Source organism: Hyalella azteca, unplaced genomic scaffold, assembly GCF_000764305.2.
Source record: "Hyalella azteca isolate HAZT.00-mixed unplaced genomic scaffold, Hazt_2.0.2 contig3120, whole genome shotgun sequence".
Classification (NCBI taxonomy): Eukaryota; Metazoa; Arthropoda; class Malacostraca; order Amphipoda; family Hyalellidae; genus Hyalella; species Hyalella azteca.
In genome coordinates this window covers 104,182-131,956 of record NW_025933373.1, presented here as the reverse complement: position 1 = coordinate 131,956, position 27,775 = coordinate 104,182, and the positions used below count along the sequence as shown (strand labels likewise).

The following is a 27,775-nucleotide window of genomic DNA, read 5'->3' as shown; positions in this document are numbered from 1 at the left end:
TATCATGCATACAAACGCAGAAATAATTAATGAACGAATGAACGTTGTTCCAATGAACGTTGTTCAATGTGATTTGCTCCTTATTGTCGGAACTTTTGCTTCTAGGTTGGGTAAATGATTTCGTGTTCGAGTACGACACGAATAAAGAACGCAGTGTTCGAAACTTAGACAGACGCTATAATAGCAGCGCTCTGCAATATCTGCTGAGCCGTGACAAAAGGTCGCGAGCACCAGCGAATAGTTTTTCGTAAGCGCCACACCGAACTTTACTAACATGTTTACCATTGTTGGTGAGCTGAGGATCCATCTTCCGCTGATTCTGCCGACAAGTTACCTCTCCAAAGTTTCAGGGGACAAACAGTCTTCGGACGGCGGCTGAAAGCGAAGTTGCTCCGAAAATCGATGGCTTTACCTAGCATAAGATATCTAGTATAACAGATAGAGAAAAGTTGTGTCGTTGTGAAGAAAGAGAACGTCGTTTTTCGTGTTCTTTCTAATTATTTTTCTTTCGTATTATTTATTATTTTATTTTGCTTTCGGCTTCCGATCACTTGCTAGAATACTTTTTTTTCTGCTCAGCTAAGGTTGTTTAAAATGCCATTCATATTAATTTAGTTTAAATGACTTGATCAAGAAGGCAATAAAATAAAGCTTACCATAAGTTAACTCTTCATTCTATAGCCCGTATAAACGAACTTTAGAGGCTCGGCTTGGAGACAAGGGGCGAGAATAATTAAATGAATAAATTACATTAGCAAGTGCATTCCAGTGCGTTGAGGACGATTCTTCTGCTTAAACACCTGATGTTCGATGGCCTAACGATCAGAGATAGGTTTTTCACTCGATGCTAGCGGCAGCTGATGGTCCGTTTTAGGGAAATCAAACGGGTGGTTCGTTTCTTCTTGGATTTTAGTCGGTGCGTATTTACTGATGGTGATGAGATAAGTCACATGCAGAGATGTTAAAGGATCTCTGCTCATCAGGTTCGTGATGGGTCAGTACGTGTCAGCTCATGGCGACGTGATCAGCTACGTGCATGTCTCTTAAACCGATCTCTGCTCATGGTGGTTCGTTTCTTCTTGGATTTTAGTCGGTGCGTATTTACTGATGGTGATGAGATAAGTCACATGCAGAGATGTTAAAGGATCTCTGCTCATCGGGCTCGTGATGGACCAGTACATGTCAGCTCATGGCGACGTGATCAGCCACGTGCATGTCTCTTAAACCGATCTCTGCTCATCAGGTTCGTGATGGGTCAGTACGTGTCAGCTCATGGCGACGTGATCAGCCACGTGAACATCAGCAGCGTGCGTGTGGCTGACGGAGGATTGTATCAATGCACGGCTCACAACACGGCTGGTCAAGCGCATCATTCTGCTCGCCTCAACGTCTACGGACCTCCGACCATCCGCCACGTGGGGCAACTCACGGCCGTCGCAGGCCAAACCTTGAGTGTCACCTGCCCCGTCGGCGGCTATCCCATCGACAAAATTACCTGGCAAAAAGGTGTGTGAGTGAATCGACCTCTTACATGCAAACGCTCTTTTTCTCGTCCGAACGTTATGGAAGTGTCTTTTGCTGACAAAAATTTTGTGTATCATCCTCTTTTGACTTGAACACACTGTTTTTCAGCTGCGAGTTAACAAACGGCATGCGGCCTAACATAACTCACCGCCAAGGCGTTTACACTGTACAATGTACACCTCTTATAGGCAATGTACGACATACACAGTCAGTGGCATTTTGTCTCCAGACGGGGCGCAGCTAGCTGCCTGTTACCCATTCAATTGCGCGTGCAGCCAATATCAGGCATAATCCGACGTTAAGTATCGCCATTAATATTCCTAAAAGACGGCATGCAGCTTCCGGCGACGCATCACCAGCGCGTGCACGTCAACGGGACGCTGACGATCGCTGCGGTCACGCGGGCGGGTGACGAAGGCAGCTACTCCTGCACGGCGCTCGACAAGCAGGGCCGCTCCGACCACCAGACGCTCCACATTCAAGTTAAAGGTTTTAATTCTATTTTTATTGGACACCGAATAATAAAGCTGACGGAAATCCTTGTCTTGTTGTTGGGTTACTTGATGCTTGTAGATCACACCGATTGGCATTGTTTCGCGGGTTGTAAAATGTGTTCCTACAATGAATTATAGGATTTTGGGGCTATTGGGTTTAAAGACCGGAAACGGAAATTAAAGTAATTTAATATCGAAAATTTTTGGCTATGCTTATCGGTCTCGTGACAGTTCCCTCCAATATATACAATACTATTGTTGGTATCGTGACAGTTCCCCCCATACACAATAATATATACAGACAGTCCTCTCCATATAAAATAATATTGATGTTCTCGTGACAGTTCCCCCCAGGCTGGCGCACATCTACTTCGTTGGGGAGAACAGCGCTGGATTGCGGACCCAGGCCACGTGTCTCGTGCTGGGGGGCGACACGCCCATCACCCTCACCTGGTCCAAAGACGGCACTCAGCTCGAGCAAACTTCCAACGTGGTCATCACGCACGTTAATGAGTTCACTTCACTTCTTGCCATCGAGAAAACCAGCGGCGAGGACTCTGGCAACTACTCATGCACAGCCTCGAACTCGGCTATGTCGACCACTGTTTCAGCGCAACTGACAGTCAGTGGTAGGTCATTTGTTGTCTCTGTTGGACTAGTGAATTTGTGGTAGGAGAATATGCCAAGTGCGATATTTTTTGGACTAGAAACTGTGCGAATAATAGAGCGAGATCAAATATTGTTGAAATCCAAAGGTCGATCAAATTACTTAATGATTTCAACAGCTTACTTGCTTTTCAGTACCTTACTTTTGGCAGACTTAGGTTAAAAACGAGCTTCTGTGAAGGGTCATACAAATAAAGTGCTGCTAATAAACATGCGTTTATATTCATGTCTAGGCCTGATTAAAGTAAGTCAATTTATATAATTGAATTCTAAACAAGCGGTTTACGGCAAAGTTTTCTTTTATTTACGTGTGACATTTGACTTTTTTGGGGTTTATTTAAGATTTTAGACAATAATTTTTTCAGCCATGATATTTATCTTGTTATAAACCACTAAGAAAGTTTCATCGAAAATTTCTCACTCTTCTGTAAACATTAGATCATGAAACAGATTTTGTCATATACACTTTTTCTTTACTATATATTACGTCTCCATTTTAATTTATGACCGGAATTGCTAGATTTCAATTATTTCTGAATAATTTCCAAAATTGAAAAAGTTATCGTGTAAACTAAAATAAACTTTTTCGTTTGCCCACCAATTCTTCAGTCGTTATGCTAATTTCACCGACGATGCAAACAAATTAACTCCTTCTTAATCAATTAATTTAGCTTAGTAAATGTGCATGCAGTGCCGCCCGAGTGGGTGCAGGAGCCTGAGGACGCGAGTGTTGCGCTGGGCGCGGCGCTGGAGCTGCCCTGCAGCGCCAAGGCTTTCCCCAGACCATCAGTGAGCTGGCGACAACAGACACGTGAGCTCCATAATTGGGTCCTCATGCAGTGAATAAATTTGAAATATTCTTCTAATATAAGTACTTCACGGCGTATTGGCGATGTAGGATTCACGTTTACGTTTAGAATTCGCGTTTAGAATTTCAATCACGTTCAGATTTCCAAGCACGTTCAGATTTTCAATCTTGTTCACATTTTCAAGTATGAAAATCATATATTAACAGAAGAAAATCTTAGCTACTTAAATATAGATAATATTTATTAAAAATAATAAATGAGTAGAGTTTAGATTGGTAAATACTTGACAAATGTACGCTTACTGTCAGCCTCGGGTGGCTGGGGCGGCATCAGCCAGAAGTACGGCGACCAGGACAAGCAGGAGGCCCCCTACGCCGTGACCACGGGAGACGACAGCCAGCGGCCATATTCAGGCACTGAATACAGGAGTAGGTATCATGGTTTGTTTTGGAATTAAATGGACGATTCAGTTCAATTTTACCTCCTTCTATCAAGGAGATTTTCTCCTTTTCTTTGCATGAATGTTTTCGTATACAAACATTATTGAAAACGGTGACGGTACTGAGGTCATAAAAAAGTGACAGTTTTTTTCTAAAAAAATTTCTTGTATCCCAAGTTTCATGTGCAAGTGAGAACTGCTCTTCAAAATGAAAACCATTATACAGTTATATTAAGGCATAATCTATACATATATATGATATCATCAAGTTTTTAGTGTTAATCTCAAAATCCACACAGCTCAAAATGATGCCCTTTACGGCTATGCGCATATTAGAGCGACGATAGTCAATCCCTATCAATCTAGTGTAAAAAGTATTCCGTAATCTCAACTTCAACATGTCAACATTGTTAAAGATTTATACATGTCAACATTGTTAATGATTGAAATATTGTTTTTTAGGTCCATATGAGAGTGGAGGCAGAAGTGTGCTGACGATCGTCCGAGCGACCAGAAAGCACGAAGGCCGCTACCTTTGTCAAGCCTCGAACAATGTCGGCAACGAACTTGCCAAGCTTGTCACCATCACAGTCCTCGGTGAGGCCTGAGTGAAGCAAACTGCTTGCCTCAACATTACTGAACTGTAAGTGTGGCTAGGAGAGCAAACCTTGAAAAAAATGCAATGAAACTGTTTTAGAAAATTGAAAAAATTGAAATTTGCAACATTTGCATCATCGTAAGCTCTTGCGAACTGTCGTAAATGTTTTTAGTATCAGCGAGGGAGGCCTGAACGAGTGTGGCTGTCTTTACACAAATATTTAATATGAATTACTGTGCATGTGAAATGAATTTCTCAATGATTGCGCCATATTACGAATAACTGTATTCAAATTTGACAATAAAATAAAAATTTTATATTCTTGATTTATGGCTTTTAATATAACTTTTAATTTTTCTGAAATTAGCATCATGAAACCAAACTAAAAATATCTGGACTGAGGAGTGAGTTAGTTGTTCATACTTTTTGGATTTGCAATGTATTGGATTTTGTTATGTAATTTTGTGCAAATGCCCTGTATCCCGTACCAGACGAACATCAATGTGTTTTATTGCACTTTATATGTGGTCGCGAGAGCAATCCTTGAAGTACTGCAATGGAATAATTTTTTTCCTGGGAACTTGCTATTCAATCTCTTTAATTGCAACATTTTCCACGTCGCAAAATCTCACCTTCATTCATGCCTTTACATATTCACAAGGCAAAACGGCTCTACCTTTCCATAGATGCCAATGTGCTACGCTTCCGCGAGGTATAATAATTATTATATAGGCTTTGTGGGTGGGAGACATTTTCCCAAATTCTTCCTGTCAATATTACTAAAACTAAATGATTTTTTTTGTTGGTTGTCAGATTTACTTGTCTCGAGAAGCTTCGTTGTTTTTGGACGCGTCTGTGACGATGATCTATTTTATTGTATGGAGATTGTTGTTGAGTTCGTGAATTTTCAATTGCATTTTTTAATCGATGCTCATCGAGGTTGTTGATTTCATTTAGTGTTAGTGAATTTTAATTGCCGTGTTAGTTGAAAAATTTTATTTCAATTGGAGAAGCCTAAATTTATTTTTTAGAGTATTGGAAAATGCCAGGATTAGGGAAGCATAGTTGTTAGTCTAAAAAATAACTTGAAATCCTTCAATTTTATTTCTGTTTCGGTCAATTTTGAAGACGCCAATGATGTTAATTATTTAAAATATCTAAAAAATCCTTCGCTAAATTAACGTTGATCACTCGGTGACAGAGCCCCCCTGGTTCCCGGAGGGGGGGCAGGTGACGGTGGAGGTGGAGGCGGGGGTGGCCGCGACGCTCGAGTGCAGGGCGCGGGGCGACGCGCCGCTCACCGTTGTCTGGAGCTACCGCGGCGACGCCATTGCGCCTTCCGATAAGTAATGATTACTTAATGATTATGATTGACTTATTATATATTAGATTGAGTTGCAGGTTTGAAACTAGCTGCTAGTGAGGAAATTTATTTTCGTAATCGAAGAGGTGGTGGGTGTTAAAGCACAACAAGATTGAAGCAGAGAGTTTCGGGCTTGAGACCAGAGAAAAAGTATTAAGAAAACGTGGAAGGTTATCAAACGTCAATGGATGATGCAATTATAACACTCACTTATGTTTATAAATTTGTATCTCAATTTTTGCAGAAGCTGGAGCAAAAAAAAAAAATCAGCTACTCCAAAAGATTAGGCTCTATTAAATTATGATAGTTATACGTAATTAATTACGTATAACTTACGTATTAATGGTATTATTAATTAATTACTTCACTTTTCGTAACTTTGGTTGTAGGTACAAAGTGCAGTCTGTTCGTGAGGAGCTTGAGGAAGTTTCTCTTTTGACTGTAAATGCTGCGTCTTCAGACGACAGCGGCTCGTACCAATGCCGAGCATCAAATGTGCACGGCGTGAATACCTACACCGTCACACTCAGTGTGCAGGGTGAGGGTAATGCGGTATAAATCATGAATTAATTTTGGATGTTGAGCTAGTTTGTAGTATCAGGCCACGCCTGCTGTTGCTGGGGCCTCGCAAATGTTGCCTGAGCCTCGAATGTAATTTTGAAAATGCGATGGTATGCCTTGACTTCACATAAAAGGTTTCGTTTTATATTTTGTTTTCAATTAACTTCTTGCAAATGTCATCGATGATCAGATGCGCGAGAAAGACTTCTCTGATACTTTATTTCAGTTGAAGTGAATTGTAGAGAACAAATCTTGATCTAAGATTTTGTTCCCAATCAGATTTGAAATTGAAGTCCTCTTTTAGGGAATGTCAGTGTGGATTAAAATTAATAGTATAAACGTGCTTAAATTGTTATAAAAATGATTATAAATAGAAAAATATATTATTATTTACCTAAAACAAATTTCTGAATCTAAATTGTATTTCTAACTCTCAGGCGATTCGCAGCTTTTCCAGCAAAATATATTCAACGCATATTATATACTATGGAATATTAACTTTTACTTTTTCCTATTTACTTGGTTCTCAGATGTGCCGTCTCCTCCAACTGAAGTGAGTTTAATGGAAATTGGGTCTCGCTACGTTAGTCTCAACTGGTCAACCACGGCGTCCATCACCGGCACTCTTACCAATTACATTGTGACCTACACTTCTGACTCTAGTGAGTACTAATTATGTTCTAGGATTTGATCCCCACCTACACTTCTGACTCCAGAAGGTACAAATGATGATCAAGAATTACATCCCGACCTTCACTTCGGACTCCAGTGAGTACTAATGATGTTCTAGAATTACATTCCGACCTACCCCTCTGACATCTGAGTCCTGTGAACCCAAATTCTGTGCTAGAATAACATCGTAACAAAGAATCTCAATTTCCTTCGTAATATTCCTCAAGAATTTATTCCTATGAATTTTCCAAAATTCCCGAAAGATTCTGCATCGTGAATTTGGTGAAACTGTGCTAAATGCTACACGTAATGTTTAAATATATTAATTTGAACTGTCTGATATTTACTGACTGATTGGAGGCAGCGCATATCGTCCTTATTCCATCGGAATTGAAATATAGTTAAAAATACAAGAAGTTATCATCGATAGAATTTTACTTGATTCAAGTTCTCTTGATTCGATGAAGTCGGATAGACTGAGAGTTGTAATGCAAGTCATTTTATCTGTTCTCATTTATTTTTATTTCATTACTTTATTTCGTCATGTATTACTGCTAGCTTCAAATTTCATACGTATATAGCATGCAATAAACAAACTGAACGACTTGTGCTTTTATGCACAATGTTTATTTTTCATAAATTCTGACAATTATTTATATCAAAAATTCTAACTTTTATATTTCTGACTATTATGTCGGGACTGCCAACTGTCGCATCAACCGAGGCACAATCCTATAATTGTTTATAGTAATTGGGAAGAGCATGTTTCATTCAACTGACAAATCTATATAGCTATATTCCAAAAATCTACAACCCAACAATGAAGAAAGTCCAGACAATAAAATATGCGGTAAATGGCTTTCAAAACAACCATAGTTCTTAATTGTAGAGTAAAGCTCAGGTGTTTAACAGACCCATGCACCATGATTGGCATTTAGTTTTGCACAATCAGATTAATTAATAAAATCTCGTTTCCTTATCAAATGAAATAACTTATAAAATAATAACCACACTTTCACAATCTTGAATCTGTATTCACTGAACACCACCGCAATGCTCGCTCGTAGACGTGGCCGGGGAGGTGCGAGTGGCGATGCCTCCTGCGCGCGTGGACGGGCTGGTGCCGGCGACGGGCTACTTGCTGCGGGTGGCGGCCGAGAACAGAGTTGGCCGCAGCGAGCCTTCCGCCGACGTCAGGGTTGTCACCCTTGAAGAGCCGCCGGAGGGGCCTCCACTTAATCTTAAAGTGAGTTTAGTTAATTACTACACTTTCTATCTCAATTATCACTACAATTAGTATTACTGAAATATACCTATTGAAATTGACACTAATTTTTTTTATCACATTAGTAGTTTATTTAATTTTAAGCTTACTTAACTGAGTAATTTACCATGGTTTGTGTTGAAAAATTTATTTTTATTTATCTATTTATTGTCAACTGATTAACTTACAAGTTTATTGTAGTTTATTGTAATTTGATTAATATATACTACTCTCGAACTCGCATCAATGGCAAAGTTTTGTTTGACGGTTACTAGTTTTAAAATATCTCACGAAAAATTTCAATATTCTTGAATGAGAAACGTATCGTTTCCGCCATATTACATGCATTTTACGAAATCAAAAATTCATTATTCTTAATTTGACCAACAACCCATTTGCGAACTTATTTTCCAATTCCCATAATATAAATTTGAAATTTTTACATAAATTCTCACTAAAAATTATAAATTAAATAAATTCTTCGTCTAGGTAGCGGGAAGAACATCTACCAGCATCAGTCTGCGCTGGGATCCTCCACAACGCAACCTCAGCCACGGGGTCATATTGGGCTACCACCTCGGTTTCAGGGAGAACGGGTAACTTAGAAATGTTATTTATGAATTTATGTTTATTAAGATATTTTTCTAGATAACTTTGCGTTCTCGACGTAACTAAAAGTTTGAATAACAATTTAGTCGAGGGTTAAGAGATTTCATGATAACTGAAGCAGGATTCTCGAAATTTTCGATATTTTTTTTGCGGCAGGATGTATCTTCACGAGCCGCAGTAGAGCCTAAAATTCCAAATTCATTACAGATCAATTGCTAGCTTGCCGCTTCAGTTGCAATATGATTATTATCACGTTGATTACATTGATTACATTATTTTAATTTAATTATGAATATTATAATTCCAGATTTATCAACGGAGCTGATGTGAGGCCGTACAATTTCACCATCGTTGTCCTGCCTGGGCCGAGTCAATCGTACCAGGAGCTTTCCATTATGGCAACTCCGGGCCTCAGTCTACCCCCCGCCGCTCCTGAGATCGACCCCACCAATTTGTTGTCGTCTAATACCATGACTCTGGCGCCCACGGTTGTCGGCAGTGTCGTGGAAGTTACCCTGGCAGGACTGCGTCCCTACACTCGGTACGCGTTGGTACTTCGTGCTTTCAATTCCAAAGGAGCAGGACCTTCGTCGGCTGCGGTCACGACGAGAACTTTGGAGGACCGTGAGTGATATGTTATGACTTGAAACTTTTTAGTAATGAGTGTTTTTCCTTTAAGATTCAAAATTATTATTACATTAAATTACACGAAAAATTAACATTCTGCTAGGGGAGGCTGCACATTTGATAATAATTTAAATTTAAAGTGCCAGAATACTTTTTTGAATCTTAATCTATTACCTATAAGACCAACCGAATATTAGTGTAAGGAAATGTATACACACCGGGATAGACAAGTTGACAACATCGAGATTTGTTTTATACCAATTAATGTTTATTATTATAATTTTTTAAATTAAGTACATTTCAGAAGGAGAGACCTTTCTTGGAGCCAATAGTAGTTTATTCGATATGCATTCAAGTAAAGAAAATGATCTTGTAATACATGTACCATCAATACCTACATTAATGCCTTAATTTTTTAAAGAGAAACTTTCGTTATCAAGAATTCACATTTTGTCAAACCCGATACGAATGTCCCTTACTTTCTCTCAGTTATTCTTAACAAGTGATGATTAAAAAAATTGCAAGCATGATTATGAAACTATATTCAAATAAAGCTCAACATTTTTGAGATTGTTGCAATAACGTTAAAGTTTACCATTTCTTCACTGCATATCTAAACAAACTACAGCAAGGAAAAATATGCTGAAACATGTCAACATATGTTCTAACATGTCCAAACGTGTTGCAACATGTCAAAATATGTTTCAACATATCCAAACGTGTTGAACATGTCAAAATATGTTTTAACATGCCCAAACATGTTGCAAATGTCAAAATATGTGTCGACATGCCCAAACGTGTTGAAACATGTCAAATATGTTTTAACATGCCCAAATGTGTTGCAACATGTCAAAATATTTTTCAACATATCCAAACATGTTGCAACATGTCAAATATGTTCCAACATGTCCAAACATGTTGCAACATGTCAAAATATGTTTTAACATGCCCAAACGTGTTGAAACATGTCAAATGTGCTTTAACATGCCCAAATGTGTTGCAACATGTCAAAAATATGTTTCAACATATCAAAACGTGTTGCAACATGTCATATATGTTTCAACATGTCCAAACATGTTGAAACATGTCAAAATATGTTTCAACATGCCCAAGCGTGTTGAAACATGTCAAATATATTTTAACATGCCCAAACGTGTTGCAACATGTCATATATGTTTTAAAACGCCCAAACGTGTTGCAACATGTCATATATGTTTTAACATGCCCAAATGTGTTGCAACATGTCAAAATATGTTTCAACATGTCAAAATATGTTTCAACATGTCCATATGTGTTACAACATGTCATATATGTTTTAACAAGCCCAAATGTGTTGCAACATGTCAAAACATGTTTCTACATGTCCAAATGTGTTACAACATGTCAAAATATGTTTCAACATGTCCATATGTGTTGTAACATGTCATATGTTTTAATATGCCCAAACGTGTTGCAACATGTCATATATGTTTCAACATGCCCAAACATGTTGCAACATGTCAAAATATGTTTCAACATGTCCAAATGTGTTGCAACATGTCAAATATGTTTTACCATGCCCAAATGTGTTGCAACATGTCAAAATATGTTTCAACATGCCCAAACATGTTGCAACATGTCAAAATATGTTTCAACATGCCCAAATGTGTTGCAACATGTCAAATATGTTTTAACATGCCCAAACGTGCTGCAACATATAAAAATGTGTTTTAACATGCCCAAATGTGTTAAAACATGTCAAAATATGTTTTAACATGCCCAAACATGTTGTAACATGTCAAAATATGTTCCAAAATGCCCAAACATGTTGCAACATGTCAAATATGTTTCAACATGCCCAAATGTGTTGCAACATGTCAAATATGTTTCAACATGCCCAAATGTGTTACATGTCAAATATGTTTCAACATGCCCAAACATGTTGTAAAATATGTTTCAACATGCCCAAACATGTTGCAACATGTCAAAATATGTTCCAACATGCCCAAATGTGTTACAACATGTCAAAATATGTTTCAACATATCCAAACGTGTTGCAACATGTCAAATATGTTTTAACATGCCCAAATGTGTTGCAACATGTCAAAATATGTTTCAACATGTCCAAACATGTTACAACATGTCAAATATGTTCCGACATGCTCAAACATGTTACAACATGTCAAATATGTTCCTACATGCCCAAACATGTTACAACATGTCAAATATGTTTCAACATGTCCAAACATGTTATAGGTCCCAGTGCGCCTCCCCAGCAGGTAAGCTGCGAGCCCGCGTCGTCATCAGGCGTCGTGGTGAACTGGCTGCCTCCACCAGAGCATCTCGCCAACGGCGTCATCATCACCTACAGACTCACATATTCACCTACTTCTGACCGTACGTGTCGTTTTGGTGTCTCTACACTCATGTATGCGCAATAATTTATGTATCTGTAAGAACCTGGCCTAAAATAGGATTTTTTGGATTCGTTTAGAAGCCTTGACACAGGTAGGTGCCTACCTTATTGGGGACCTGAACTTGTGTCGGTGTCTCGATGAGTGCACAGAATTAATTGGTGGATAATTAATGAAATTTGTTAATTTGTTACGTAAAAATTATTTTTCAATTTTGTTCCAACCCTGCATAAATTTTCCGTCGTTGCCAAGTTTTCTTAAAATATTTTTCTGTTGCGGCAACATCGTCAGTTAGCTTGCTGTACTGAAAATAAAATGACCTCTATTACATGCTGCTTAACATTAGACATCATGCAATTTATTCATTATTCATGTTATTTGTAAAGTGATTCCATTGTCTTCGCCGTTCCGTGTTTTGATTTCCCTCATTCCTGCTTTCAGCACTGACAGCAATCAGTGACGGAAGTTTTGACGCAGGGCTCCATGCATTTTCAGGTTGTACTTAATTCCATTTTCAAAAATTTCTTACTTCTACATGAATCACGTGTTCTTAATTTGGTAGTAGCTAAAACGAAATGAGCTGAAATACATATTAAGATATCAAAAATTTAAAAGCAAAGAAAATAGCCAGAAAATTCACTATTTCTTAAAAAGGAAAACGTTTCGGAGACCAGCTCCATCATCAGTTCAAAACCTAAAACACAGGTACAAACAATTAGCAATAAATTCACATTGATGCATAAATCGTCAAATGAGAAACAAACAAGAAGGAAGGAGTTTTAGAACAGGAAACCTGCTTTCGCATCCCCCTCATTCAGCAGTATGCGTCCATGCCGAGCAGTGCAACGTGCCAGTGTCCGATAGTGATTTTCGAATTTTAGCCTCCACGATCGGTGTTTCCGACTTGCGAATTCTAGAGTCCCTTTATATTTTTAAACAAAAGCCTATTTTAAATGCCGCTAATAGTTCATATCCCCTCGAAATTGTAAATAGATAGATTTGTGCCCGTGTTTGCTTCATTCTTGTTTGTTTCTCATTTGACGGTTTATGCATCAATGTGAATTTATTGCTAATTGTTTGTACCTGTGTTTTAGGTTTTGAACTGATGATGGAGCTGGTCTCCGAAACGTTTTCCTTTTTAAGAAATGGTGAATTTTCTGGCTATTTTCTTTGCTTTCAAATTTTTGATAAACTTGCGATTTAAGCAGTCAAGTGATTTTAATATTAAGATATGTATTCACAATATTTGTGGCTGTAATGTTTTTTTGAATTTTATTCCACGAGAATCATTTGCTAGGTATACCATAGACACTTACTTCACTTTCTCCATCGTTAGATTAATGATGGAAAATTCATTTAAATAATCAATAAAGAATTTGTAACTCATTTTTATGTTTTGTTTCTTCCTATAGGCTCAACAAGGGATTCATTGAGCCCTGTCTCAAGAGGCACTCCGACATCTGGACTGCAATCAGGTGAACCAATGAAATCTCTCATTTTGCTCTCTATATTATATTAAATATTGATTGTTTAACCATTGATTTTATTATATGCAAATTTATTGGACATATAAGCTATTGAATTGCACGATATGAACCGACACGACAGTAAGCATACTTATATCAATATTAAGTCTCAATTAAGCATCAAGCATTACACGCATCTATGCCAGATGAGTTATTTTGTGAACGTTTGAATTTAATTAATTCAATCACCATGAATGCGAGCCTGTTGAGATGTCTGATCTCGTACCTGCGCGGATTACAAGTTTTATGTTCATGAATTTCAGCCGAAATGCATGCTCGAATGCAATTGATTTATTTCTCTACTTTCTGGTAATGTCGCACTAGTAATTTGTTTATATCTACGGAGCGTACTTTGCCAACCAGAAAAAATTACCTGCTCTCAAATAATAACGAATTTTTGGCCTTCATTTTTTTAAAGCTTTTGATCTCAGTTGGTTGCAAGCAAATGTTCTTCCCAATAAATTTGGGCCCAATTACTGTGAACTAGATAAACACAGTTTGCTATTGCTTTATTTCTCTAGTCATACTCCGACATCTAAGACTCCGTTATCTAAATCATACTCCGATATTTATCTCCAGCCTCACACCAAACAAAGTTTCACGTTCAAATTGACAGGATCAGGCCTTAACTAATGCTTTGGTTGCAAACAAATTGTAATGAGTTTACATTCCGGCCGGAGGCTCAACCGAGGCAGAAGGCTGGATTTTTAATTTCAAAGCAAAATCTACTATATGTTTGCCAATTCATCCATCTTGACCTGGAACTTAGACAGGAAAAAAACTTTGTCAGGAAAGCTTCTTAGATGAACTCTGTGATCAATCGTTATCAACCGCAAATCTGCACGCCGGATGAGTCTAGCAGTACGAAGCCCATGTTTAACAAGTGTTTTTTATACGCTAAAAGTTTCTTGCGATTGAAATTCAATGTTGAATAATAATGTAAGTAATATTTACGTTAGGAATAGCAGCAGGCATGGTGGTTGTTGTGGTTGAAGGCTTGTCCACGAAACTCTCCAACTTGCGGCCGTACACGCGCTACAGCGTCGTCGTGACTGCCGCTACCGTCGTCGGCGAGAGCAACGCTAGCCAGCCTGTGTTCTGCACCACCATGGAAGACAGTGAGCAGAAACAAGTGCTTTTTCTTCAATATGTTGTTGTTATCCAGGAGCTTTACGTTTGGGTCCGATCAGCATCGTACTGTATTTCTTTTCTGACACATCGATCGTCTTAGACATGCATTATTTTCATTTTTCGCATTAATAGAATACATCGAATTTTTAAGTCAGGGTCAGCGTTAACCTAACCTAACCTTCTGTCGTATTTACTCAGTAACCTTTATAACCTTGAAGTGCAACTCTACTTTTATTCAACGAAACTGGCTAAGTAATTGTACTCACAGTATTCATTAAAATTGTTATCTCTTCATTCATACCATTTAAATCTTGATACATTTTTTATTGAAACATTTTTTAATGAAATACGTCCATTTCGTTTCTGAACAGGACCGTCATCACCGAGCAGCGTGAAGGCTGTGGTGGCCGGGCCCGCAAGTGTGATGGCGTCCTGGCGTACACCACAACATCGTAACGGACGAATAACGCACTACAGCGTCCACTGGGCCCATTAGATATTCAGCAGGATTTGTATTGAGAGATATTAGCCGCCTTGGTGATCAGACCTACATATATTTATTGACCATATTGCCAGAGTACTGTTGAATCTTTCTTATATATGTCCTAGATTATATATTCATTTTATTTCTTTGTAATTCTGTTTTAGATAAGAAGCGTTCATCATTATAAAAATAGCTGAATTCACGATCTTTGCCACTGTCTCCTGTGTGACTATGCATAACTACGACTTTTATCTACTTGTTTGTTTTACTTCGCTTTGTTTCTAAGAATGTTAATTCAACACCAACGGGCACAACAATTAAATCCTATAATCCTCGATATTAAGTAACCTCCTGTCATGTTTGCGCCAGTTACATTACAGTAACCTCAGTTGGATCCACAATTTGTTCACAATCTTGCGCTATTATCAAGACGTACAGGGTTAGGGCAGGGTGGCCCAGTGGTTAAAGTTCAGAGTACCAAGATTGGAGCAGAGAGGCGCGGGTTCGATCCCAGCTTTGTGCGCCAGTTTCTGATCAGAGTACTGTTGCGGCTGTGTTGCGGTGTGATGCTGTGCAGTTAAGCACAGCAGAATTGTATAGCAATGAATTTCGAGTTCAAGCCCACAACAAGCTGTGGTTGTTCTGCAATGTTAAGAATCGGCGATAGGCCTGCGGCTTAATAAACGCTGAAACCGCTATATATTATATTATTACTGAAGCACATGTAGCACAAGGTTTAGCCTATGTTTACTGTCAAGGTGTGGGTTGCTGCTCACACCGGCGCAGGGCGTGGCAGGGACAGTGCCAGGCTCATCGTCACACCCACACAGAAAGGTACATCTTCAAAATGATTTTGAGAATTCCGGCATGAAGAAATAACATCTACATGAGCACGGCTGATGCTTTGTCAGAGCTTCATCAGGATTTTATTTTGAGTATTGCTTATAATTGCTTATAGCCCTCGCTTGATGTTCTACAGCTGCTATAGACAAAAATAATTTTAATGCATTGTAGAAAAGTTATAATTGTCGCTCAGTTAACTGCTTTTTAAAGAACTAAATTAAAATGAAAACCTCATTAACTTATGAAACATATTATCAATTTTTAAGTGATGGGATAGAATAGGAATGAAAAGCTAATTTTAGTGAAATGGTTATCGTTGTCCGCAAAATAATCCAGATAATTTACTAATCCTGCGCATGTTTCTAGCAATTATTATTAGGATTCTGGGATTTTTATTTTTTTTTTAAACAAATCAAATTTTTCTGAGCAACAAAAACTTAAAATGATTCTTCTCTTGGTATTTCTGTTAATATATCCGCCGGCTTCCTTCTTGTGTGCCATCTCTTTTGTGTAGGTATCTTTCCCAATAACTTGAATGCCCCTCCACATCTACAAACAACACAAATAAACAATAACAATAATATTGTTATTAATGATGAATTAATTACTTAAAGATAATCACCATCAAAACGCGTCTCGCAAGCAGTGAAGGCTGGGGTGTGGTCTGTGGGAGGTCCCCTGACGGTCGCCTGGAAGCAGGACGTGACGCTCGCCTGTAGGACCGTTGGTGATCCGCCTGTGCGCCGCGCCTGGTCCTATGAAGACTCCAGCCTACCGGAAGACAGGTCTGGTTATATCATATCAAAAATCAAAAGTTATATCAGAGGTATAACTTTTGAGAAAGAAATTCATGGCACCGTATCTCCAACTAATGAAAATTGTGTATATAATGTACTTATATTAGCAGTCTGCTTATATCGCAAGTTCACGAGAGGAATTTAAAAGTAAAGAAAACGCCAAGCAAATTCATTTTTAGATTGTCGAACTGACGATGGAGCTGGACTCCGAAACGTTTTCAATATCAATATGGTAAATTTGCTTGACGTTTTCTTTGCAACTAAATTCCTTGTGTAAATAATGAATGATTTCATCCCATTGTTTGAGAGTGTTGTCTCCCTATAGCGTACCGAAAATCAAGGGAAGAAAAAAACCATAGCGTTCCGAAAATACATAATCAATTACTGCAGTTCCGAAAAAGTTCGGTCATTAATATGATTAGTTCAATGATTTTCTAATAATATTAATGATTAGATTTTATAATCATATTAATATGATTTTCTAATCATACTAATGATAAATAATCCAATGATTTTCTTAAAGTTGTGAACATGTTCGGCCAATAATAACCTGGATGAGTTAAAAGATGAACATCGTATGCCAGAAGACAGGTGTTCCGTAGAGGGTGGCGAAGTTTAGGTTCATTAATGCGCACTTAAAAAGTCCTTTAAAGCTGGACTGCGGCAATGGAAAGTTCAGCTTTCTTCAAGTAGATATTTTGGAATTGGTAATTTCTGAATTGACCGAAAAACTGATGCAGTATCATTTATAAGCATCATAATAAAAATTTAACTCTCCGTTGTAAACCAAATAGATATTAGTCACTACATTTTACATCGTTAAAGAATAATTTATTCCGTGCAGCCGTCTAAGTTTGGCTACGGACGGCGGCGTACGGCTGCTGGACGCGCAGCGCAGCAACAGCGGCCGCTACACCTGCACCGCCACCAACACCCACGGCAGCGACAGCGTCACCTACCACCTCAGTGTCATCAGTGAGTAATGGTGTACTTCTGGCGCCCACGGTTGTCGGCAGTGTCGTGGAAGTTACCCTGGCAGGACTGCGTCCCTACACTCGGTACGCGTTGGTACTTCGTGCTTTCAATTACAAAGGAGCAGGACCTTCGTCGGCTGCGGTCACGACGAGAACTTTGGAGGACCGTGAGTGACATGTTATGACCTGAAACTTCTTAATAAGAAGCGTTTTTCTTTTGAGATAAAAAGTTATAAAAACACTAAATTGCGCGAAAAATAACATATACGAGGGGTGGCAGCTCATTTGATTATCATCTAGATTTAAAATACCCACATAATTTTTTTAATATGAATCAATAACCTATAACACCAACCGAATATTAGTGTAAGGAGAAGTGCACACACCGGGACAGAAAAGTTGACAATATCGAGATTGTTTTGCACCCATTAATGTAATAACGTGAGACAAATTTTGGAGCCAATAGTAGTTTGTTCGATATGCATGCAAATAAAGGAGATGATCTTCTGTTCCATATTCCATCAACGCCTACATTAATGCCTTTATTTTTAAAGAGAAACTTTCGTTTTCAAGAATTTGCATTTTGCCAAACACGATTCGAATGTCCTTTTTTACTGTCAATTATTCTTAACAAGTGATGATTAAAAAAATTGCAGGCATGATTTTGAAACTACATCGGAATAGAGTACAAAATTTTTTGAAATTGTTGCACGAGCGTTAAAGTTTACCATTCCTTCACTACATGTGTAAACAAACTACTATTTATAAAATATGTTGAAATATGTCAAAATATGTTTCAACATGCCCAAGCGTGTTGCAACATGTCAAAATATGTTTCAACGTGCCCAAACATGTTAAAACATGGCAAAATATGTACCAAAATGTCCAAACGTGTTGCAGCAATCAAAATTTGCTTCAACATGTCCAAACATGTTGCAACATTAAAAAACACGTGTTTGGACATGTCAAAACGTGTTTCAACATGTCCAAACGTGTTGCAACATGTCAAAATATGTTCCAACATGTCCAAACGTGTTGCAATATGTCAAAATATGTTTCAACATGTCCAAACATGCTGCAACATAAAAATACATGTTTGGACATGTCAAATATATTTCAACATGTCCAAACGTGCTGCAACATATCAAAATATGTTTCAACATGTCCGAACGTATTGCTACATGTCAAAATAAGTTTCAACATGTCCGAACGTGTTGCTACATGTCAAATATGTTCCAACATGCCCAAACATGTTATAGGTCCCAGTGCGCCCCCCCAGCAGGTAAGCTGCGAGCCCGCGTCGTCGTCAGGCGTCGTAGTGAACTGGCTGCCTCCGCCCGAGCATCTCGCCAACGGCGTCATCATCACCTACAGACTCACATATTCACCTACTTCTGACCGTAAGTGTACAGATTGATAAATTTCAATTCAAATTAAAAATTTTCGTTAAAAAATTTACGTGTCTGTATACTTTTGTAGGTGCTTTAATTTATGTACTTGTGAGACCCTGGCCTCATGTAGGATTTTTTAGAGTCGTTTAGAAGCCTTGACCCATGTAGGTGCCTGACCTTATTTGGGATTTTTTTGACTTGTATCGGTGTCTCGATGACTGGACAGAATTAATTGGCGTATAACTAATGAAATAAAGTTTGTTACGCACAAATTATCTATCGTTTCTGCTTAGAGTCAGACCCGATGCAAATTTTTCCATCGTTGCCAATTTCTTTCAAAATATTTTTCTGTTGATGCAACATGTTCAGTTAGCTAACTGTACTGGAAATAAAATGGCCTCTATTAAACGCTGCTTAACATTAGACATCATGTAAATTATTCATTATTCATGTTTTTTTGTAACGTGATTCCATGGTCTTCGCCGTTCCGTGTTTTGATTTTGCTCATTCCTACTTTCAGCACTGACAGCAATCAGTGACGGAAGTTTTGGCGCTGGGCGCCATGCATTTTCAGGTTGTACTTAATTCAATTTTCTAAGATTTCTTACTTCTGCATAAACTTTGTATTCTTAATTTGGTAGTAGCTGAAACAGAAAGAGCTTAAATATTTATACATATTGTCAATATTTATAGCTGTAATGCTTTTAGAATTTTATTCCATGAGACTCATTTGTTACACCATAGACACTTAGCTCAAATTTTCCATTTTGAGATTCTTGATAAAAATTACATGCTTTATGACTTTTCAAAAACCTACTTTAATTTCGCTAGGCATTGCGAAAAAGTTTGCTTAAATAATCAATAACTAATTTGTAACTCAATTTTTATCTGTATTGTTTCTTCCTATAGGCTCAACAAGAGATTTATTGAGTCCTGTCTCAGGAGGCACTCCTACATCTGGTTTGCAATCAGGTGAACCAATTAAATCTCGCATTTGCCTTTATATTGTATTACATATTGATTTTATAGCCCTTTGATTACATAGTACGCAAATTCATTACACAAACAAACTATTGAATTGTACGATATGAACCGACATGACAGTCAGCATACTTTTATCTACGTTAAGTCTCAATTAAGCACTAAGCATTACACGCATTATTGAGCTTTCACGCCAGCTGACTTGTTTCGTGAACGGTTAATTTGTCTTATTTCAATCGGTATGCCTGCGAGCCTGTTGAGATATCTGATCTCGAACCTGCGCTGAATACAAGTTTTGTTTTATGTTCATGAATCTCAGCCGAAATACATGCACGAATGCAATTAATTTATTTCACTACTTTCCGTCAATGCCGCACTTAGAATTTGATTATATCCATGGAGCGTACTTTGCCAAACATAAAAAATTTCCTGCCCACATATATGAATAAATTGTGGGCCTTCAGTTTTTTAAAGTTTTCGAACTCAGTTGGTTGCAAGCAAATGTTCTTTCCAATAAAGTGGGACCCAATTATTGTGAACTATATATAGATAAACACAGTTTGCTACAGCTTTATTTCTCTAGTAATAAAGTTATACTCCGATATCTGAAACTCTCCTGCCTGATAGCAAATAAATTTTCACGTTCAATATGACTGGATCAAGCCTCAACTAATGCGAGTTGCAAAAGACTGTTATGAGTTTACATCCCGGCTGGAGGCTCAACCATGGCAGCTGGCTAGATTTATAATTTCAGAGCAAAATATATATATGAGTTCGAATTCATCAATCTTGACCTGGAGCTTGGTCAGGTAAAAAACTTTGAAGATTTGTCATAGATGAACTCTGTGATCAATCGTTATCAACCGCAAATCTACACGTCGGATGAGTACAATAGTACTGTAGTGACTAGATAATATTATAGTGTATAACCTCCAAGCTGAGAGATATTATAATTTATTTGAGATTATTAGTTGTAAAGCTGTACTTTGTCGCATAGTTAATACTGCAATTATGACGATGCTCGTGAACTTTGGCCGATAGCTTCACAAATAACTAAAATAATAAATCAGCTTCGTAAGCCAGTTAACCATGGCCAGTCCATAACTATAAAATGTGCCGATGATTTACAATAGTGTTAAGCCCTAATAAGGTTAAATAATATTATTCTGTAAGTCATAGAATAAGTGCAAGCTAAAAATATTCTTCACGCGACTCTGGCAACATCGCCTGCCAAGCTTGAGAACCGTTACCAGCCTATTTGAAATAAGACTCGCTGTCGTTCGGTGTTACCAAAATTACTTGAGAATAGCTTGCAAATACACTGGGTCTCTAACTCGGATTTCATACATGAAGAGAATTCTCTTCATGTATGTATGTATGTATGTCTTCATGTATGTATGTATGTCTTTGTATGTATGTATGTCTTCTCTCTTCTCTGAACCAACCTTCTGAATTCCCCGGTTACCTCGACCACACCATTACCTATATTGTTACCAAATTACCGATTACCCATCATTCTCCTCAGTGGTGACCCCTGGATACAAACACCCGACCTTAACTCCCGCTCCGATACAACACCAAAATAAATATCTTCCACTCCCAGAAAGGCCAAAAACATAAATCGAACATCCCCATTTCACATTACTACAACAAACCCTGGACGCCTACCCACCGACACCTTGCAAGATGGACCCACTCGGCGCCACCACCACCGCCGCCAACCCCGCCACTGGAAATGTGAACGCTGCCGCATTAGGTGAACAACTCACTGCCATGTTGGCAGCACACGTGTCAGTTAAGCTTCCGACGTTCAACCAATATAATGTAATGAGGTGGTTCAGTCAAGCGGAACACCAGTTCCGGCTAGGANTCATCGGTTCCGCTTCTCTCGTTCTGAACGTCCGCCAGATCCACCCCATCTGTCGTCTACCTTTTGCGGTTATTGCCGGTATGTGATCACCGAAATTGATCTGATTGTTCATCAACACTCCTAGATCGCGAACGAGTCGCTTCTCTTCGATTTCCGAGTTGTCAGGTGCCAGGTAGCGGTGATCCATTCCAGCTCTTCCGGTTCCTCTGTACCTCAGGATCCGGTACCGGGATCCGGTTCCTCTGTACCTACAGTACCAAACCCGTATTTAACACGTGTTTTTTACTCGCTAAAAGTTTTCTGCGATTGAAATTGAATGTTAAATAATAATGTAAGTAATATTTATTTTAGGAATATCAGCAGGCATGGTGGTTGTTGCGGTTGAAGGCTTGTCCACGAAACTCTCCAACTTGCGGCCGTACACGCGCTACAGCGTCGTCGTGACGGCCGCAACAGTCGTCGGCGAGAGCAACGCTAGCCAGCATGTGTTCTGCACCACCATGGAAGACAGTGAGCAGAAACAAGTGCTTTCTTTTCAATATGTTGTAGTCATCCAGGAGCTTTTCCTTTGCGTCCAATCAGCATCGTACAGTATTTCTTTTCTGACGCATCTATCACCTTAGGCATGGATTCTTTTTATTTTTCCTATAATAGAATACATCGAATTTTCAAGTCAGGGAAATTTATTACTCAGTAACCTTCATAATATTGAAGCGTAACTTAACTGTTATTCAACGAAACTGACCAAATAATGGTATTCAAAGTATTCCTTGAAATTTTTATTTCTTCATTCATATAATTTGAATTTTGACACAAATTTTATTTAAATTTTTTTTTATTGTAATACGTCCATTTCGTTTCTGAACAGGACCGTCATCACCGAGCGGCGTGAAGGCTGTGGTGGCCGGGCCCGCAAGTGTGATGGCGTCCTGGCGTCCACCACAACATCGTAACGGACGAATAACGCACTACAGCGTTTACTGGACCCAAGTGGGGTCACCTCATGACCAGAACCTCAGAAATGTTGACCCCAACACCCAACACATCCTCCTTGAAAACCTTCCGCCTGGTAGCATCGAGGTAAGATGTCTTCACGTGCATGACATCCTATACCAAAAAATTTTTTAGTTCTTCGAAACAAACAGAAATTCAGCAGGATTTTTATTGAGAGACCGAATAGGCAACCCATGATATCATCAGAAGCTCATTATTATTTAGTTTTTGAAGCTATTATCGTGGCGTGTGGTTCAAACGAACATCGAGGTCACGTTACTCATAAGTTTCATAACAAGCCAAAAATGAATAGACACGAGAAAGGACGAGAACTGATATAAATTACTAAGCTCTTAATTCATATGCTCTACGAAATAGTTGCGTCTTTAGGCGTCGACGAAACATCTGGATACAGGCTGAGAGTTAAGAACATTAAACCATGTGTTTGAATCGGAGTAGCTCCAAAACGTGGAGATGAATACCCAGTTACTTTAGAAATTATTAAGTTTTGGCAAATCACTTTTCGATTCATTGACACTGAATTCCAGCCTTAAAATTAATAATTGGAAATTAAAATTTGTCAGAAATCGCTTATGGACATTTATTGTTGTTTTTGTGGGGCTTTGATGCTTTTTGATTGTGAAGACTAATTTTTTTTATCGGTTCTGTAAATTGTTGATAATTATTTGACGCTCGCAATCCATCGCCATTAGAGTCGACTTGGTTCTGAGACCTTCCATTATTTATTGACCGTACTGCTAGAGTATTGTTGAATACCTTCTTTAGTCCTAGATTGAAACTTGATTTTATTTCTTTTTAATTCGTTTTAGCTGAGAAGCGATCATTATAAAAATAGCTAAATTCAATCAACATCTTTACTACTGTCTCGTGTGCGACTATGCATAACTACGACTTTTATTTACATGTTTGGTTTTTCGTCGCTTCGTTTCTAGGAATGTTACTCCAACGCAAACGGGCGCAACAGTTCAATTCTGTAATCCTCGAAATAAAGTAACCTCCGGTTGTGTTTGTGCCAGTAACATTACAGTAACCTCAGGTGGATCCACAATTTTCTCACAATCTTTCGCTATTATCAAGACGTACAGGGTTAGGGCAGGGTGGCCCAGTTGNTTAAAATGATTTCTATTGGTTTTCTGGGAATATATCAGCCGGCTTACTTATTGTATGCCATTTTTGGGGTATCTTTAACAATAACATGAATGCCCCTCCCCATCTACAAGCAATACAAATAAACAATAATAATAACATTGCTATTAATGATGAATTAATTACCTAACGATAATCACCATCAAAACGCGTCCCGCAAGCAGTGAAGGCGGGGGTGTGGTCTGTGGGAGGTCCCCTGACGGTCGCCTGGAAGCAGGACGTGACGCTCGCCTGCAGGACCGTTGGTGATCCGCCTGTGCGCCGCGCCTGGTCCTATGAAGACTCCAGCCTACCGGAAGACAGGTCTGGTTATATCATATCATATATCAAAAGTTATATCATACGTATAACTTTTGAGAAAGAAATTCATGGCGCCGTATCTACAACCAATGCATATTGTGTATATAATGTACTTATATTACAGTCTGCTTTTATCGCAAGTTCACTAGGAATTTAAAAGTAAAGAAAACGCCAAGCAAATTCATTTTTAGATTGTCGAACTGATGATGGAGCTGGACTCCAAAACGTTTTCAACATCGATGTGGGATTTTGCTTGGGTTTCTCTTTGCTTTTAAATTCCTTGTGTAAATAATGATTTCATCCGATTGTTTGAGGGTGTTGTATCCACATAACTTATAATTTTTTCCGAGTACTGAAATTCTGAAAATGTTTGGCCAATAATATGGTCTTCATAATCTCATGATTTTTTTTTTCAAATTCTGAACATGTTCAGCCATTAATAACTTGGGTGGTTAAAAGATGAAATACATAGGCCAGAAGGCAGGTGTTCCTTAGAGGGTGGCGAAGTTTAGGTTCTATGGTGTACTGGGTCACCTACCACCTCAGTGTCATCAGTGAGTGATGGTGTACTGGGTCACCTACCACCTCAGTGTCATCAGTGAGTGATGGTGCGCTGGGTCACCTACCACCTCAGTGTCATCAGTGAGTGATGGTGTACTGGGTCACTTACCACCTCAGAGTCATCTGTGAGCGACGTTATACAAAGTGCACCAGTTCACCCAACACCTAAAAGCCATCAGTGAGTGATGGTGAACTCGTGCATCTACCATGTCATACTGTGGTAGATGCTCGAGCACCTTGCATGTTTCATCACTCTACTTTCCCTTTACTGCTTCCAATCATGTGGGCGGCGAATCACTGTGCAAATTATGACTTGTGTGCGTGTGTCTGCAGGTGTCAAGCTCTTGGTAATTATTTTTCGTTTCTATGAGATGCAAATGCAGCTTCTAGACCTTCAAATTTGTAGTTGCTGATTGATGATGATACTGCCTGTTGTACCAGTTTACTTTGATGAGAGAATGATTATCAGCACCGTTCATTTACAGTGATAATTTTCCGTAGGTGGTTATGAGTAGCTAATTCTAGTCTAAGGTAATAGTAACCATTGATCTTCTCGATGATCAGTTCAAAAGTTGTCATCAATTAATACTTATGAATATTGGTCGCCTGCCTACTCACCAGACACGCGACGCGGTGTTTAGTTCCTTATTGTCCACAGTGCCGCCTTCACCGCCCCTGCTGCACGTGACAGAGACGACAGCGTCCTCTGTCCGCCTCCAGTGGACGGTGGCCGACGACGGAGGGGCGCCCGTCCATGGCGCCACGCTCTATTATCGGTCAGTCAATCAAATGAGTACGTAGCGTTGATGTTCAGAGGCCTGCTTTGGAGCACCTCTACTATCGGTCAGCCTTTCACTGAAATAGCGTTGGTTCACAGAGGCCTGCTTCAGAGCAGCTCTATTTTCGATTAGCCAATCAAATGAGTACTAGCGTTGATGTTCAGAGGCCTGCTTTGGAGCAGCTCTAGCATCGGTCAGCCTTTCATTGAAAAAGCGTTGGTTCAAAGAGACCTGCTTCGGAACAGCTCTATTATCTGTCAGCCAATCTGTTGAATATATATCGAGGCTGTTCAGAGATCTGCCCAAGCTCAGTGAAATTTTTCGCTGCCACTTTACAGATCCGGAAATTAAGTTTACGTTCAACTGCTGACTCTGAACTCTGTATCACAGGTTGCGGTGAAATCTCGAATTATTTTCAGCTTTCGAGTGTGAAATGTGAGTGGTGAATCGATAGCACCAGAAAAAACTCACATTATTGCAACGACTGCCATTTATTAAAACCATGTTACCTGAGAATTTACAGCGGTTAGGTACACTGCAGATTTATCAAACAGCGCTAGAATGGCTAGAAATCTTCTGCGCACATGTTTTAACATAGCGTCTGATATGTTATTATTATTAGCTTAAAAATATAATCGTTGGGCTAGCCTGACAGAAGTTGCAGCGACTGTGTTTACGGGGCTGCCGATGGGGAACTCTGTAAATTATAATTATTTTTTGGTATATATGCAGGTCTGCCGGCGGAGAGACACTGGAAATGAACATGTCAACCAACAGTCACACTGTCACTGGTCTGAAATGCGGCAGCTTGTATCACTTCTTCTCTACAGTGCGTAACATCATCGGTAAGAAATACTAAATAGAAATAAAATGAGTGTTATCCAGAGGCGTACTTTAATAATTAACGCGTTAATTATATACGTGTTATGCAGACGCGTACCCATAATTTCATCATCACTTCAGCATTAGAGGGAGATATTTGCTGAGCTACACTGGTTTAATCCGATGAGTCTTGATGGCACATCTTGAGGAACAATGATTCATATGATTTGACAACAATGAGCGCATATTGAGGAATTCAAGTCATATGAATCGTTGATGAAATTTATTTAACAAACTAGGTCTTCTGTTTGTCCGAGATGAATTTGAACCGAAGCGGTTTCTAAAGATTACACATGAAGTCGTTAAGGTATTTGGCTATGAATGGTATGGGAAGCGTAGTAGACTGATTAGACCGAGACATGGTGCAATCTGTACGAATTAATGTCTTATGAGCTGACTCACTCGTTTATGACGCGAGTTTCATTGGCGCGGCCTCTGCATAGACATTTCTGTTATTACAGTCCCGTCAATAGCCTTTATTTCTATTCAAGATTCCTCACTGTGCTAAAAGATCTCGACATTCACTGTGCTAATCAGTCGCTCTGGTTAAATTAATCAGCTAATAATGGTTATTAAAATTCATTTAATTCACTGCCGACTATACAGGCAGCAGCGAGTCATCAGAGGTGGTGGAGGCACGCACGAAGGGCCGCGCCCCTGAACCTCCCCCGCAGTTCCAGTTCATCACGAGCAACAGCACCCAAGCGACGCTCTACCTCACCCAGTGGGAGAACGGAGGCTGTGACATCACCCACTTCCTGGTGCAGTACCGCAAGCTGCACAGCACTTACTGGACCACCGGTGAGTGTGACAGTGATGAATACAGCACCCACTTCCTGGTGCGGTACAGTAAACTGCGTTGTGCGCACTGGACAGCGGGTGCTGGTGATACCGGTAGAAAAAAAGTTATAGAAGCTTAAGGTGGCACAGAGTGGCTAGAAAAGAGGAAGAGAAATGCTAAGGTCAGGAAGGGACTGGGATGGGTGCTATGCGCATAGTTAGGGTGATTGAGGCAGTTTAAGGTTATGTTTTGGTCGAATGAATAGAGGACGGAAAACGATTATTTTCTACTAAGAC

At 39.1% G+C, this 27,775-nt stretch overlaps 1 protein-coding gene across 1 annotated transcript; it reads left to right on the top strand.

Moving 5' to 3' along the window:
• Positions 1–1,246: 1,246 nt before the first annotated feature.
• LOC108665903 (Down syndrome cell adhesion molecule-like protein Dscam2) lies at positions 1,247–27,483 on the top strand (the record flags this gene model as incomplete). The annotated part of the gene is given in 23 exon segments (XM_047885783.1): positions 1,247–1,506; positions 1,852–2,013; positions 2,363–2,647; positions 3,376–3,495; positions 3,802–3,921; positions 4,395–4,529; positions 5,732–5,876; positions 6,283–6,431; positions 6,985–7,116; positions 8,194–8,372; positions 8,880–8,986; positions 9,307–9,623; positions 11,862–12,002; positions 12,461–12,514; positions 13,432–13,494; positions 14,505–14,663; positions 15,048–15,154; positions 15,919–15,994; positions 16,650–16,788; positions 17,645–17,775; positions 25,696–25,813; positions 26,549–26,661; positions 27,305–27,483. Coding segments are annotated over 23 exon segments (3,387 nt in total), but the record flags the coding sequence as incomplete, so codon positions are not given.
• Between the last annotated feature and the right edge of the window lie 292 nt (positions 27,484–27,775).